Genomic DNA, 15,834 nt, shown 5'->3' with positions numbered 1-15,834 from the left:
AATGGGTTAATACTGGGTAAGCAGCTAATAGGTATGCTTATGATTTATGGAGCAATGTGTTTTAACCATTCACTGAACAAATATGCTGCTGGTATATCTGTATGACGTGTCAGGAATCCTTTGGAGGATTCATAGTCTTATATGGGAGAATGATAGTTACAATAAACCGTGGTATGTGTGCTAATCATAACTGCAGTAGCAACTAATATTTATCCAACCATTCATTTAGTATTGTGCTAAGTGCAACTGCCTGTGATAAATCTCATTTAATCTTCATAATAATCTGTGTGATCATGATACCCATTTTCCATATTAAAAAAATTAAAGAGGTAAAATAATTAGTCTACAGTTACATAGGTAGTGTTCAAACCCAGGATTTAACAAAATTCAATTGGAATGAAAGAATGGTTTGTTGAATGCTGTGGTTTAAGAAATTTTTACCTAGCAGCGATACATGAGATCAATTAGGATAAGGAGATTGATATTCAAGAGAAGAGACAGTAGGTTACTATAATAGTCTGAGAAGTAATGAAGGCTTGAAAAATGACTGTGGGGATTAAAATATAGGAATAGGTTCAAAACATTTTGAGATGGACTCTGCAAATTATGTGCTGAGCTTCTATGCCACCTACATCAAAGTGAGCCCAAAGTCATATTCTTGGGCCAAGCTCTGTGGGAGAGCATGACTTCCCTGCCCCAGGAGAATGATGACCACATAACTCAGCCCTAAGCAGCTTCCTGATTTCTCTTCCTTGGTTTCTTCATTACCCCAGGCCAGCTAGAACCCATTTCTTTTCCTGGAACTGTAATCGCCAAGCTTCCTGCCGCTAGCTGTGCATGCTACTATGCTCTTAAGATCCTTCTCTTCCCCCCTGTACCCAAGAGCCTGCAAGTGCTGGGAGTATGCACTTACTCTACTTTCTGAACTTGGCCTCAACCTGATTTCAGCTGATTTCTCCAAACTGGTGCTCACCACATGAAGTTCCTTAGCATGAAATAAAATACCAAAGAATAAGGGAAGGTGTACACAACAGATAACACTGGAGTCGAAGTATTTGGAGACAAGAGTAGTGGATGCAGATTGGGTCTCTACAAGTTACTTAATTGCTCTGAATTGCAATTTATTAGCCTATTAAATGTGATGGTAAAACTCTTGCAAAAATTATACGTGTACACACATATATTTTAATTAAAGATTTTTTTTTTAAATTCCTATACTCCATTCCTCTCAATTCTTTGTATCTGGAGAAAGTTTAGTTCATTTGTTCATGTAGCCATAAATCAAACAATGGTTCACTCAACGATGTCTATCCACAGAACATTTAGCCAAGATGCCAGCAAGCTTTTCAAAAAGCTAACACTGAAAAAAATGAAATTAAAGGCAAACAGAAGAAGAGTATTATGTTCATTATGCCTACCTCCAAAAACAATCTTATCAAGCTTCTAAAAAAACAGTGCCCAGGAGATTTTCTTTACCAAATTTTGAATATTGTGCATCTCATTCATCAGAGCAACAGAATCTAAATAGAGCACCTATGTCATGTGGCTATAAATTGTGTGAGGGAAGTCCACACAGTAAATCAATGTGGTAAACGATGATCACATATTTTTTTAAAAAGCTAATTCTATGCAAAATGTTTGGCAACTGTTAGTAATTGGACTGAATGAAAAGAATATGTTGAGTAAATGAATGGATGGATGACCATCAACCTTAGAAGCATCACCTCTGAGTGCTGAAGCCAACAATCTATTAAACATGGAATTACTTTTCTAGTGCAAAATTTGAAGCAACTTAGAAAAAATGATGGTAAGAGTGGTGGTGGTGGTGGTATCATCATCATCATCATCATCATCATCACCATCACCATCACCATCATCTCGATAAGGACAATACAGTGGTAGCCAATGGCAGCAACCATCCCCATGACTTAACTCTGGCCCAGGCACTGTTTGAAGTGCTTTACATACATGAATTCATTTAATCTTCATACCAACCCTCTGAAGAAGGGTTTCATATTATTTCTGTTGTACAGACCAGAAACTAAGGCAAAGAGAGATGAATAACTTACCTAAGCTCATAGAACTAGCAAGCAGCAAAACTAGGAATGGAACCTGTGTAGTAGCTAAGGCAGAACTGGAAATTAGTGCAGAACAAAGTAAGTATTGGGGAAAATGAGGCAAATGACTTCATATAATGAGTTATTTACATTAAAACCATGAAAAATTCTAGGTGATAGACTGGATTCATTTTATAAAAATTGAGTAAAATATTGCAAGATGGTTAAAACAAAATGCAGAGAAATAGTCCAAGAGCTAATGTCAAAGTAGAACAGTCAACCACAGTGAACTCTGAAAATTCACTTTAAACTGTTGTTCAAAGAGAAAAAAAAAGCAATTAAGAAATCCAGGTTGCAGAAGAGTTGAAAGACTTGGAGGCTCATTTATATATGTTTGTCAGGAAGTTCTTCTATCATAAAAGAAAATAAAAGAGTGACTAATTTTAGAATTGGGACAGGTTTCACTCCATTCTTCTACCTATCCTGACCTTCCCTATAAAATAAAAACAACTACAAACTATTAAAGAAACATTATCCTGTAATAACTAAAATAGTCTCATTCACATAAAGAGAATACCTCAATGCATCCTTGGTTTTCGGCGACGTCAGTGGTTCTGTCTGTACACCATTCATAACTTCTCCATCTTCTAAGTTCTGTGTGGAATCCTGTAGTCAAACAAACCCATAAGCATGTGGATGCTATGCATATCGAACTGAGAATCTGAATAAAATGTCTCAATGTGAGACAGCAAGTGGTTTTACTCTCGATATATATAGTATGCTCCAATTTCTTTGAAGACTGGAAACAGGTGTTAATCTTTTCAGTGCTTTCAATGTTCTCTTCTCTCCTGTTTGGCTTCTGAAATACTCAAATGGGCCATTTACACAAGGCAATTTGTTAAGAGCTTTGGAATACATCATTTAGCTTCCTGCTACTCAACCATAAGCTTTTGGGACTGAGTGTTTTAAATCAGCAAGGAAAGGGGGTACCAAAGGGAAGGTGCCACTGACAGGTGGTGATGTATTAACTTTAATGTACTGTACTTGCTTGCACCCCCTGGTGACACTAAAAACATAAAGAAAGCAAAATCCATGAAAAAAAAGGTTGCCTGGCAAGGTCACTCCTGTCAAAAGTGTAACAGGACTAGGGCAGGAAAAGAAATCTGGAGGTCTTACTCTGTCATAGACTTTCATTCTGAGGATGATCTTCAGCAGAGGGAAACTACAATTAACCATTTAATTTCTAAAATGGTAAACACTCTTCCCCTACAGAGAGCTAAGAGGGCCAGAGGAGGCAAGCACTCCAAGACAGCAGCCACGCTGAGTTGGATGTTACATAGAACGGGTTCTATAAAGCAGGCTTGATTTAGAATCTCATTGGTAAGGCATCAGATTTCCGGTAGGCTTTGGAACTGCACTGGAACAGAGGGATTCTGCAGATATACTAATCTTCAGAAGCAAAGTCATAAACCGTGTTACTCGTGGACTCAGGTTTCACCAAGTCGACAAACCACATGGAAAAAGACCCATTGTCAAGCGCCACACCTGTAAACAGAGCATCCATGGATCTGAAAGCATTATTTCAACAACAAAAAAAAGACAATATATCAGTTAAGAGGTGGGGCATAATGGAATTAGGTTAATATCTTGAAGAAAACAAGGCACTGGACTCACAATTCAAGCAGTTTGTCAGTGTGAAATGATTTAAAAAATGTATTTCACTTTTAGACAGAATAGCAACATTTCACATAGGGGTTCTGGCCTTTGTGAGGGACTTGGTCCACACTTGATTTTTTTTTTTTTTTTAATTTGTTTTCGCCCTTCCAGAGGGGATAAAGAAAGGGAAGAAGATCTAAAAGGTCAAAGAGTATGTTTTAGTTTAAGGCACCAAATCTTAAAAGATGAATGTCTTTGAAAGCTTTTAAACATCCCTATTATTATGAAGGACTTGATCTATGCTTACAGAGAAAAAAACTAAAATAGTCTCATTCACATAAAGAGTGTATAGGGCTGGGCAGCTTACAAAAATACTTAGGTAGGTAATTTAACAAAATACTTGAGCCCATGACTAGTGCACATGTCAGAACATTTGCACCTTCTTCCCTGTCTCTCTTACACAAGAGGGAGTTCTAGGAAGGGTAAGGGCATGTCTAGTCCTCTATTAAGTACCCAACACACAGAGCTCATTGCGGGGATGTTAATGAATGCATGAGCAGAATGGCATTGTATTAGCTTCCTAATGCTGTGTAATAAATTACCCCCAAATTACATGGATTAAAAAAGCCTATTGTCTCTCAGAGCTTCTGTGAGTCAAATATTTATAAGTGGCTTAGACGGGCGAGTTCTGGGGTAGAATCTCTCACGAGGTGGCAACATATCAAGATGTCAACAGGGCAGCAACTTCAATCAGAGGCATGACTGGGGCTTTAAGACCCACTATTTTATTTTTCTTATAAAAATTTTATCACGATATAATTCACATAACACTAAATTTACCTTTTTAAAAAGTACAATTCAGTCTATTTTAGTTGATCTACAGAATTTTGCAATCATCAGCACTATCTAATTTTAGAACAATTTCAAAATCTCAAAAAGAGACCCCCACACCCATTAGCCATCACTCCTATTCTGCCTGCCCACCCCCACACCCCTGCCGGCAATCATTAATTTACTTTTTGTCTCTAAGAATTTACCTATCATGGACATTTTATACAAACGGAATCACAAGATATGTGGCTGTTATCACTGAGTACGAGGTTCTCAAGTCTCATTCATGTTGTAGTATATATCAGTAGTTCATGAATTTTAGGGCTAAATAATATTCCCTCATATGGACAGACCACATTTTGTTTACCTGTTCATCACTTGACAGGCACTTGGGTTTTTTCCACTTTTTCTGATTATAAATAATGTTGCTACAAACATTTGAAATAATATTCAATTGTGAGATAAATGCTGCTAAGAAGGACAAGTTCTTGTGGACATTTATGTTTTCATTTCTCTTTGAGATCCACGTAGGGGTGCTGGGCCATATGGGAACTCTGTATAACATGGTGAGGAACTGCTATACTATTTCCATAGTGTTGCACAATTTTACATTCCCATCAGCAATATATGCAGGTACGAATTTCTCTGAATCCTCACCTATTGCACTTTTAATTTTCCTTTTTTTAAATTTTAGCCATCATGGTGTGTGTGAAGTGGTTTTCTTTTTGCATATCCCCAGTGACTAAGGATTTGAATTTCTCTAATGACTAATGATGCTGAATATCTTCTCATGTGATTACTGGATACTTACAGATCTTCTTTGAAGAAATATCTAATTATTTTTTTTTATTATTGAATTGTAAGAGTTCCTTAAATATTCGGTATACAGATTCTTTAGATACATGATTTGCAAATATTTCCTCCCTTTCTGTGGGAGACACTTCTTGAAATTTTTCCACATGCCCTTTGAAGTACAAAGTTCTTAATTTTAATGAAGCTCAATTTATTTTTTTTTCTTTTGTTGTTAGTGCTTTCTGGTGTTGTATCAAAGAAACATTGCCTAATACATGGTCACAAAGATTTACTCCTATATTCTTCTAAATGCTTTATAAGGTTAGCTGTTATATTTAGACATATAACTATTTTGAGTTAGTGTTTGTACGTAATATTACTCACCATTTGTCATAAAGACAATTCTTTCCCAATGAGTTGTCTTAACACCCTTATCAAAACTCAACTGAACAAAAATGTAAGGGTTCATTTCTGGACTCTCAACTGTATTCCACTGATCTACATACTTATCCTTATGCCACTACTACCCAGTCTTGAGTATTTAGTTTTGTACTAAGTTTGAAATCAGGAAGTGCACATTCTCCACATTTGTTCTTTTCTAAGTTTGTTTTGTCTCTTCTGAGTCCCTTGCATTTTCATACAAATTTTAGAATCAGAACATCAAGTTCTGCAAGACAAAAAAAAAAGCGAGCTGGATTTTGGTAAGAATCACTCGAATTGGACATCAACGTAGAGAGTATTAGCAGCCTAACAATATAAAGGCTTTGCATCCATGAACAGTTAACAGTGGCTATCAGTTGAATTAAATATTCTTTTTGGTTCTGTAATTCTTCATGGATATATATCCTCAGAATGTCAAAGAGAAAACTGGGATATATATTATAAAATGTTAAGTATTTTTGCCTCTTTGCTTCCTACTCCAAGTGGAATTTTCTTGTTGATCCCTTGCTAAGATAAGAAAATAGCACACTTTCTGGTTCTAATCAATATTCTACAAGGTTAAAGTAACTTTTTTCTAGTTCCAGTTAGATAGTAAGTAAAGGTTCTATTTATGTCAACAACATACTTAATGCTCTAAGTATATGGAAATGTCAATTAGAATTTGAAAGCAATATTGGGCCAGTTGCAATGTGATACTCTGCTCAAGGATAATTCTGAACTGACTACGGTTTTATAGCAATCATGTCAATAACGACAGACTTAAAAATGAACACACACGTTCACAGACTTCTCTAAGACAAGAGTCCCACTATTTTAAAAGGAGCATTGAAAAGTCTTTGCTTCGCCACAGCTATCGAAAAGGGCAGTGACTAGAGTTTATCATCTCAACTAATGGGCAGTGTGTGTCACTTGCCAAAATCATTCCTATATATTGCAACAACAGAATTCTTTGCTATTCTCTAGAGACGGGGCAGGCAGACCGATACTCAAGGCACCCTGCAAGGACACAAAGCCAATTCCAAATTGACTTCAACAACACGGGAGCAGTGCAGTGCTTCCAGACTTAAAGACAACAGCAACTTCTTTCTTGACGGGGTCCATAAAATCACTTTTTCCAAAAATTACAAGATACCCGACAAGCAATAATTTAGGGGCGCTTAGGCTTTTCCTTCACTAAATAACATGGTGAAGAGTCACGAAATCACACGTATCTAAAAATGAATTTTTTCCCCCCTCATAGCTTATTTAAATAACTTTGAGAACAATCTGTGAAATCTGACTTTTTAGTTGGGAAGTAAAGGGGCAAAAATAATCTGATGATGAAGAGCTAGAAGTATAAACAAATGGTGTGGAACAGACACGATATTTCTTCAACTTGAGACTTGAGAAATATTCATTACGCGATTTCAAGTCCCCAAACTTGCCTCTAAAAAAAAGTCAACGGTTTGGGAAGCTCTATGCTTAATTGTATTAATAAAACTATTATAATTTCTATTTTTACCGTTAACTTAAAATAGCCAGATGCGATCCACTGCCTCGAATATGAGGATCTAGAGCAACTTCAAAATTTTCTTTTGTCTCCTCCTTTTGCCCAGATTACAATTCTTTGCTTTCTGGTAAAGTTCAGCGGGAGGTGGTGTCTGGCAAACCCGGCAGAGGCCTTGAAGAAGCTTGTCCTGTATCTCTTTTATCAGAGCAGGGAACATATCATATGTGGCTCTCACAACAGACAAGTTTAATTACTACAATTTTTAAAAAGTGAACATTTTTAGCAACACTTTCAGGATCATGGGAGCATTTCTGACAGCCAGAATGAGTCGGATTTAAACATCACTGCACTATTTTTAGCCTGAAAATCAACACTTACATAAATATTCCCAAACCAATTAGCGGCAGCTGGAAAGTAAAGGTGTTTACATTTAGTTAGCGCTAGCGCTAACAACTCCAAGGGCTCACAGGCTGCAGGAAAGGGGTGCAGCACTAAGCAAGGCACTCCTCCCCAGGGTGATCATGGTGTTGGCACCAGGCTATCATTTCATATTCCAGTTGGTATAAGTCACTGATTTCATACAGGAGAGCGTATTCGTCATGTAGCCTCATTAAGTTATACATCTCCAAATAAACTTAACGCTCTTGATAAAACTTTTTTGGAAGAAAATGGTACCCGAATTCTCGTTGCTTTTCCCTGAGCCGACCACAGCTCTAAAACAATACTAAAAACAGTTTTACAGCTCCGTTTTTCATCTCTCAGATGAGAACTAAAATAGATGTCCCATTATCAACAGATGTCTTTGACGTATAGGTGAAAATATACGGCTTTGATGTTTTCCCCCTCAGTGCTCTTTAGCCACATTTGAAACCACTTGCCCACAAAATTTTAACAGCAATTGAGTGATGTTTCAAAGCTCAGGTGCATATTATAACAATATTTGCATTCTAAAAAGCCAACTGCAAGTTTCTTTTGAAATTGCACATGAGTTTTAGAATGAGAGTAATAGAAAAATTATACAGAGAGGATTTGAACGTCAGGTTACGTGCCTGATGCTCATACATAAACATAATGTAAATTTTAAAATTAAAATTCTGGGCATAATTTCAGAATCTTTGTTTTTACATTTTAGAACAAGAATATCTGTGCTAAGTAAAAACAAGTTGTATTTGATAAGCACACATATGAAATGATCATGCATTTTGGTAGTCAAGCACTGTCATACAAACTTCACCTAATATATATATTCTTCGTGCCTTGGGCAACACTTTACCATGGGAAATCACGGCTGCATAGATACCACCTCAAAAGGTTTCAGTTCTAGCAATTTAACATGCTCATAATTCATTTTATTTTTTCATATTTTTATTTATAAATATATATTAGATTGTATATCCATATGTCTAGAAATTGGCAAGAAAATTGGAGATTTGATGCTGAATTTCAAGTTTCTTAAGAATAAGGACAATTTTAACAGAGCCTCAAATTTTAGCATGCATCAGAATCACCTGGAGCCTTGTGAAACAGATTGACAGGGCCCATCTGAGGTTCTGATGTAGTAGATCTAGGGTAAGCCCTGTGAATTTGCATTTCTAACAAGCTCCTGCTGCTTCTAGTCAAGGAACCACACTTTGAGAAACACTGCCCTATAGTAACTAGTGCAGATCTTCAGAAATTGTTAACAATATTAATTAAGCACTGGAAAGAATGGTGCTGATGAGCTAGTCCACTCATTTATAGCTAAGAAAACGGAGACCCAGAACAGTGAGGTGATTAGCCATTTTTACTTATTGTGACAGCAACAAATGCAGAATCCAGGATTCCTGATTTTTGGTTCAGTGCTCTTTTCTGATTATCATGGTAATAGCTACGGACTTAATGAATGCTGACCTTATCATTCATTTTATCGATCCTGCGTTCTTTCAGTGACATTAACAAAAACTCTAATAATGTCTTGAGTATATTTTCTTTCTTTCTAAGATCTCAAAATATTTCATATATAACTAAGATGCATATTCATGAAAATCCTAAATAATTTCTTGGGATTCGTATTTTAATTTTATGCATGGACATATCCAAAAACAAAAAGATTAATGTCTTGTCCAAGGTGAAATGAAGGGTCAAAGAAAGAACCAAAATTACTTAGGACCTATGTCTCCTGAGATTTAGGTCTGCATGCAAGCATGTTAAATATATTTACATTATAATGTCTCTCAGTTACAGATTTTATGCAAATAGAATAAAGAAGCAACATCCTATCATGAAACTTTAAAAGAAATGATTTACGTGGAAATCTATCAAGTGTTTCATTATTCTGAAGATTGAGCTCTAATAATTCTATTTTTTTAAATAAAAAGTTACTTTGCAGAATACATTTAATTAGATCATAAATAATAAGTCCTCAAACCTTGGCTATGAAGTGTTCGTGCGCATATACACACACACTGCTAAGCCACGAGTAAGTTACCGGAATAGATATGGGGTAAGACTGGACTGGATTTAAATAATTCTGGACTTTGTAAAATACACAAGTCAGAAATCTTCCAGTGGACTGTCTCCCAGAGATGGCACAGTTATGAATGATGTGCTGCCCAGGTTCAACCCCACTGACAACACAGAGTTGGCTATACCTTCTCTTCATCTATACTGCATGGTTTTAATAAAAACAAATTTTAAAGGGGGAAAACTAAGGTACTGTAGTAAAATTAAGCTCTGGTCTAAGACAAAGGAGAAAGGTTCCAATAGAAGTTCTCTCATTGCTTTGCCTAGTGACCGGACACCCAATTTCCTGGCTCTCATTTTCATTATCTATAACAAGGAGACAAGAAGATTTCCATTTCCATTCCAGATCTAAAATGTCCCAGTACTTAGTGAAGGTACCACTACATTGTAAGGCATGCAAGCCCTCACTGAAGAAACATACTTAGAAAAATTCTCCAAGAGATCAATTAAGAGGTGATTATTCATTTGAACAAATGCTTTCTTGGAAAGCTTCTCCTGAGAAGCAAATTCTCACAGAAATATGTAATTTTATACTTTCTTCACATATGGATTCTAAATAACTTTTGAGGAACAAATCTATGGCCTGAGGTAAAGCATACTTAAAATAAAGCTCTCCCATCTTTACCTCATTATCTTGTTATTTTCTATGATCTTTTCTTGGATATTTCCTTTCCTTCTTATTGTTAATTAGCACAGTTAGAATTCACTGTTATGATTTCCCAGTATCCTGAATTAGGTCTGAGAAGACAAATGAAAAAAATTTTAATAATGATTCTTTTAATGTAGACCCTTTACACATTTTACTTGCTGGGTGGGTGGGTGGGTGTGTGTGGGTGTGTGGGTGTGTGGATGTGTGTGTGTGTGTTGCTTACGTGTTTCTGGTAGGAATTTATAAAGTGGCCTCGACTAAACCTGATACCAGGGAGTTAAAACCCAGTATGAGTCTAAAGAGTTTAAAGAAGCAGGGGGGATTCTGTTTTATTTGTGAGATCTGAGTGGAATAGACATGTTGACCAATCTCATCGACGTGTAAAAGGAAAACCACCACTGATGTGAGGATCAGCGTGTCACATGCTCCGATCTTTCCACAGAAGATCGACACCAATGGGCTGCTGCTTCCCAAACACATTCAGTGAAAGGCTGCTTTAAAAATCCTTAGAAACGCGGAAGTTCAGAAGTTCAACAAGGCGACTCTGCAACCCTTACTTAAGGTCCACTCTTTCTTACTCACACTCAACACATTTCAAAAAGTGCTGAAATGAAAAGTGGAAAACACATGTATTTTTTTTCCAATATAACACTGACATAAACATATTTATAATTGACTTATAATTAGATTATTGCCCCCACCTAGTTACAGCTGATTTTCCCTAGTTTTCTATATTATTAACCACTTTAAAACTACTGGAGCCTAAGGCTGAGGCACAAGATGATACCGTGTATTCCTTAAACGGTGACAATATTGGACAATACAGCACATGCCCCCATAAGGGTCTGCTTGAGATCATGCTCCCACCATAAAACATATGCTCAAAGGTAGTGCAAACATCTGATGCTCTTCCATTTAATCTATTTAAACTGTACCATCTTCTCCAATATTTAGAATACAGGACTGCCAAAATGGACAGTTTGATGGCCCTGGGGCCTCATGTGTGTCTACAAACTATCACCCAAAGCCGGTAAATATAAAAAGACTTGAGGAAGTTGGGATAAGTCAGCAATTACAAAAAATTTCTAGCTTAAGCATTTCACTTTGCTGGCTGAAATATATTTCAATCAAGTTTGGCTCAGGTAAATGTACCACGGGCATTTAAGCAAAGCTATACAACTTCCAGGTTTGGCTGGGAGAGAGTATAAAGATAAAAGGACACATTATTAAAGGAATACTTTTCATTTGCACGAGCATTTCGCTCTTGCTGCCACAGGCACACTTCCCAGCTGGGCTTTACTATGAAAATCTTCACTATGAAAATGGGATGCAGAAAATTTTGAATCCACGGACCAAGTCCATAAAGACGTGTTTTAGGAAAGAAAATAAAAGCACAGGGAATTACATGTATGCTTGGTTTAGTTGTACCTTTCAGAAATATTTTCAAAATGAAGGAAGTAAAAAATCTTATGTTGCAAAATCCTTTATAATAATCAGATGGGAGCACCAAGTTTACAACCCATCTTCATTCATGAATAAGGCACGTTCAAGGACTTTAAAAAATATCTTTCTCGTTGCCCTCATCCTGTAGGCATTTTACTCTCATCTCATCTAGCCCCCGACTGCCCTCACCCTGCCATGTGCACTTGCCTCTCTCCCATGACCTCCATCTATCTTTCCACACAATCGCTTTGCCATTCACTTTGTCATTCTTGCATTTCACTTCATGACACCTTTATTGGAAGCCCCTTGTCTCAAAAAAGCGATCTCACTGCTTATGCTATAAAGACCAACTGAAAATGAACACTGGGGAAGGATCTTCTCTGACAATGTAAGGTGCACTTGAAGCAATCTTTGCCATGACATATGTGAAGAATGAAGAATAGCAGGAGAAGCAAAAGTACAGCACAGAGAAAAGCAGCAGGGGAAGGCAGGGCCAGCTGTGCTGTCTTGGGTGTTAACAGCATGTGGAAACAGCTTTAAGGAAAGTGCAGAGGTCTGAACCACAAAGAACAGCTGTAGTCAAGAGTCGCAGTCAGCAAAAAGTATTTTTGGTTTTTTTCTTTAGATAGATACAATAGAGAGTTGGGGAGATTCAGCACAAGTAGCTATAACTAGATCAGATCATATACAGAAGCCACCACGCATTTCTGTTCAAATACCAATATTCCCTATGTAAAACTGTATAGTGCTGGAGGTGTGTGTGTTGAGGGGGAGCTCTGCCCCATTAAGAAGATCTCATTGGTTTAGATATCAACAGCTAAAATGTAAGCTCCATGAGGGCAGTGGTTTTCTTCACTCATACATCCCCAAAGCCTAGAACAATGCTTGGCATAGAATAGATGCTCAACAAATGTCTAGACACATGGCCTGTGTAGACCACCACTGCTTGTCTGGCAAATATCCATCCCTCCTTCAACATCCTTTAACAGAACAGGCGCACTTCCTCCTCGAGGACTTAGCACAGATTCAGTCTTGCTCCTCAGGCCATGTTAGTGCCATACAAAAGTTCCATATTCATTTCAGGGTAGGTAGGTCCGTCTCCCTCGCTTGGTTCTGACATCCTGCGGGTGGGGGGGAATGTGTCTTTTCCATTTCTGGATACCTGTCACCTAGCACAGGCCTGAAATAGGATAAATATTTCACTTTAGAGGTGTTTACTGGATAAAGAAATCCTTTCCTTTAAAGTCTCTTAGGTAACATTCGATAAAAAAGAATCTGTAGGTACCTCAACATCGGTGACCCCTCTACAACATACAGAGTATGACTTGAGACTCTATGGGGGGATTCAAAGATGAATAAGACACCGTCTTTCCATTCAAACCTGCAAACTAGCCGGAACTGTTGCCAGAGGCATCTGTGGCAAGAGAATTTAAAGCAGAATTGAAAGCTAATCTTTATTTATGGATTGAAATAATTGAAGTAAAAGAATGCACCGATTTATACCTGGCTGGTTATGTTTCTTTATATATGCTTTTATATTTTATTTATTCTAATGCAATTTAAAATGACTTCCATTATTTATAAAATATTTCTAAACCAATATTTAAAACCACCTAAGTTCCACGGTCACTGGAAGCTTGAGTTTGTCAGGTTCTTGCCAGCTGGGAAAGAAACCCCACCATTCTGAAACCTCCACATCCTGAGCCTCTAGACTGGAGAGTACTGGTCATGGGGAAGGTGGGGACCTTCCACCTGATGCAATGCAGGACTGTGAGTGAGGCCCCACTACCACGGCAAAGTTCTTTGTAACTTTTGTTCAATATTCCCCTCTTCTTCCAGCTGTCTCACTTCTTTAGATCCAAACACAGGTCAGGGTGAAAAAAACCTCTTGGTTCAATTGCCTTTTTTCATTGTTCTTCCCTCCTTGGGCGCCTCCTTATCCTTCAACGATACAGCACCTCTTAAATACCTCCAAACCCTCCTCCTCCTCCTTCGTTATTTTTAAGAATGCCCTGAAACTCTTTCACAAGCTCAAGAATTTCTTCAAATACCCTCTCTACCACATAAATTTATATGAAAACTGACTTTCCCCAGTGGAACCACTTCCTCAGCAATCCTCTGAAGCAGGACATACCCGTTTTCTTCATGCTCCCAACCCCCCTCCTAGAGCCACTTCCAGACTGAGATTGTGTTTCCTTCGTTGTAACCTGTGGCATCCTTCCTTGCCATTCCCTTTTGATAGCCTTCACCAATCAATCTTCACGTTAGTCCTCTAGCATTTCCTCCAGTCCCATCATTTTAATTAATTTACTTATTGACTCCCCCCCATGCCTTATCTCTCGTTCTCATCCTCATTGATTTCCACTTCCACAGTATTCTTACACCCTCACTTCACTAACTTCTTGCTTCTGTTTCAGAAACTATAACCAAAAGCAAAATCAAACACAGGAAGCCAAGGGAGGGGCTAACCTAAGTTCTTATTACTCACCCAGGAGATATTCTTGTGAATCAAAACTTATTAAATGATATGTTAGCCAGGGCTAGCAAACCCATGAGCAAAACAAGATTCATTCAGTTCACACACACTTATTGTGGGTCTCCATTGTTCCAGGCACTACGCTAAGTAGTGGGGATAAAAATATATATACTCCTCACCTTAATGAGCTCCTTTTGGGGGGAAAGGAGCAGAGAGGATAGAGAGAAGATAGTAGCAACCGGTCTCACTAATATTCACCTGCGTATGCTCCAAAATTCAACTCAACTGAGCACCAGTCAGATCGCAACTATAGTGCTATTCTTTCCCCAACCTCAACCCCTTTTTGCGTGTAACAGCTGTATAAGCAAATAGACTAAGAGAAATTATTCTCCAGCTTAAGCAGTATTTTTTAGTTCTTCTTTTTTTTTTTTTTGGATCATAGTCTCATTGCAAAACTAATAGTAATGGTTCATCTCCCAATATAGACACAGATATGCATACGCACAGAATTATGCATAAAATTTCAGGGTTTTCAAAATTCCCCAATCTTGACAATGATCTCAAGTTTACAATATGATATTTACCTGCTAATCTAAGTCCATATTTTTGACAGAATCATGAGATTTGTCTTATAGAAATAGTAAATGTTTTCACAGAGATATCCTTAGATAGTGATTGCTACACAGGACAGTATCTGAATAGGACAGGTGGTGGCTGCTGCTGCCTGAGTGGATTTGGGAGGGTACCCCACTGAACACACTGCTCATCTACTTTCCTGAGAATCTCCAGGGAGGGCAGAGGCACAGTACAGACAAACATCCCTTCAACATCTGTCAGCAAATGTTGCAATCTTTTTCTGAAGCCTCCTTGACAAGCTAAGTGATTCCTGCACATGAACTTATCAGTGTGAGTGACTCACATCGTGCCATTGCAAAATTACAAATTATTACATGTTCTGGACCTTTGGCTTACATGCAGTATATACGAAATTTCAATCGTTACATTTGTGAGTACTGAAGGTGTGATGTTCTTGACTACTGGCTATTCTGAGATTGACAAATTTTGGCCTCTAATGCTTAAATCTTTTCCAACTGTTGCCCCCAAGCAATTACTAGAATATGTGGCAAAGGTATACTCTACAGATTTCCTAATTCACATTCTATTAGATAGTGATGATTTAATCCAAATGGCAAGTCTGGATTAACCTCTGATCCCATACAGATCTACCAAATGAGCATAGCTATTGGGGTAATTGCGTAGGAAAAGAAATTTAAGCAATAAAAACTGTAGAGGATGAAACTGGCACGTTGTTTAGAACTTCTGATTCTTCTTACATAAGAGCTATAAACCAGCTTCATGAAGAACTTCCCAGAATCACAGGGCCAGCCTTCCACACAGCATGGGTCTCACTGCCATTTCTCTACCATCTCCACTCTCATTAGGCTTCAAGAACACAGTAACTACACTCAGTAAAGGTTGTCCGATCAATGTCATATGA

General features: G+C 37.7%; 1 protein-coding gene across 15 annotated transcripts in view; it reads right to left on the bottom strand.

Annotated features, from left to right (window-relative positions):
- The window catches only part of PARD3B (par-3 family cell polarity regulator beta), a 1,014,396-nt gene that overhangs the window by 468,463 nt on the left and 530,099 nt on the right, over positions 1-15,834 (bottom strand). For all 15 annotated transcript variants that reach the window (XR_003519077.1, XM_027589187.1, XM_027589179.1 and 12 more), the window contains one exon: positions 2,635-2,723. Coding sequence is in view for 14 of the 15 variants with exons in the window: in XM_027589187.1 (XP_027444988.1) it covers positions 2,635-2,723 (89 nt within the window). In the remaining variant the exon portion in view is untranslated. The remainder of the gene's footprint in view (positions 1-2,634; positions 2,724-15,834) is intronic.

Source organism: Zalophus californianus, chromosome 3 (genome assembly GCF_009762305.2).
Source record: "Zalophus californianus isolate mZalCal1 chromosome 3, mZalCal1.pri.v2, whole genome shotgun sequence".
Classification (NCBI taxonomy): domain Eukaryota; kingdom Metazoa; phylum Chordata; class Mammalia; order Carnivora; family Otariidae; genus Zalophus; species Zalophus californianus.
The sequence above is the reverse complement of the archived record's forward strand: the minus strand, read 5'-3'. Positions and strand labels throughout refer to the sequence as shown.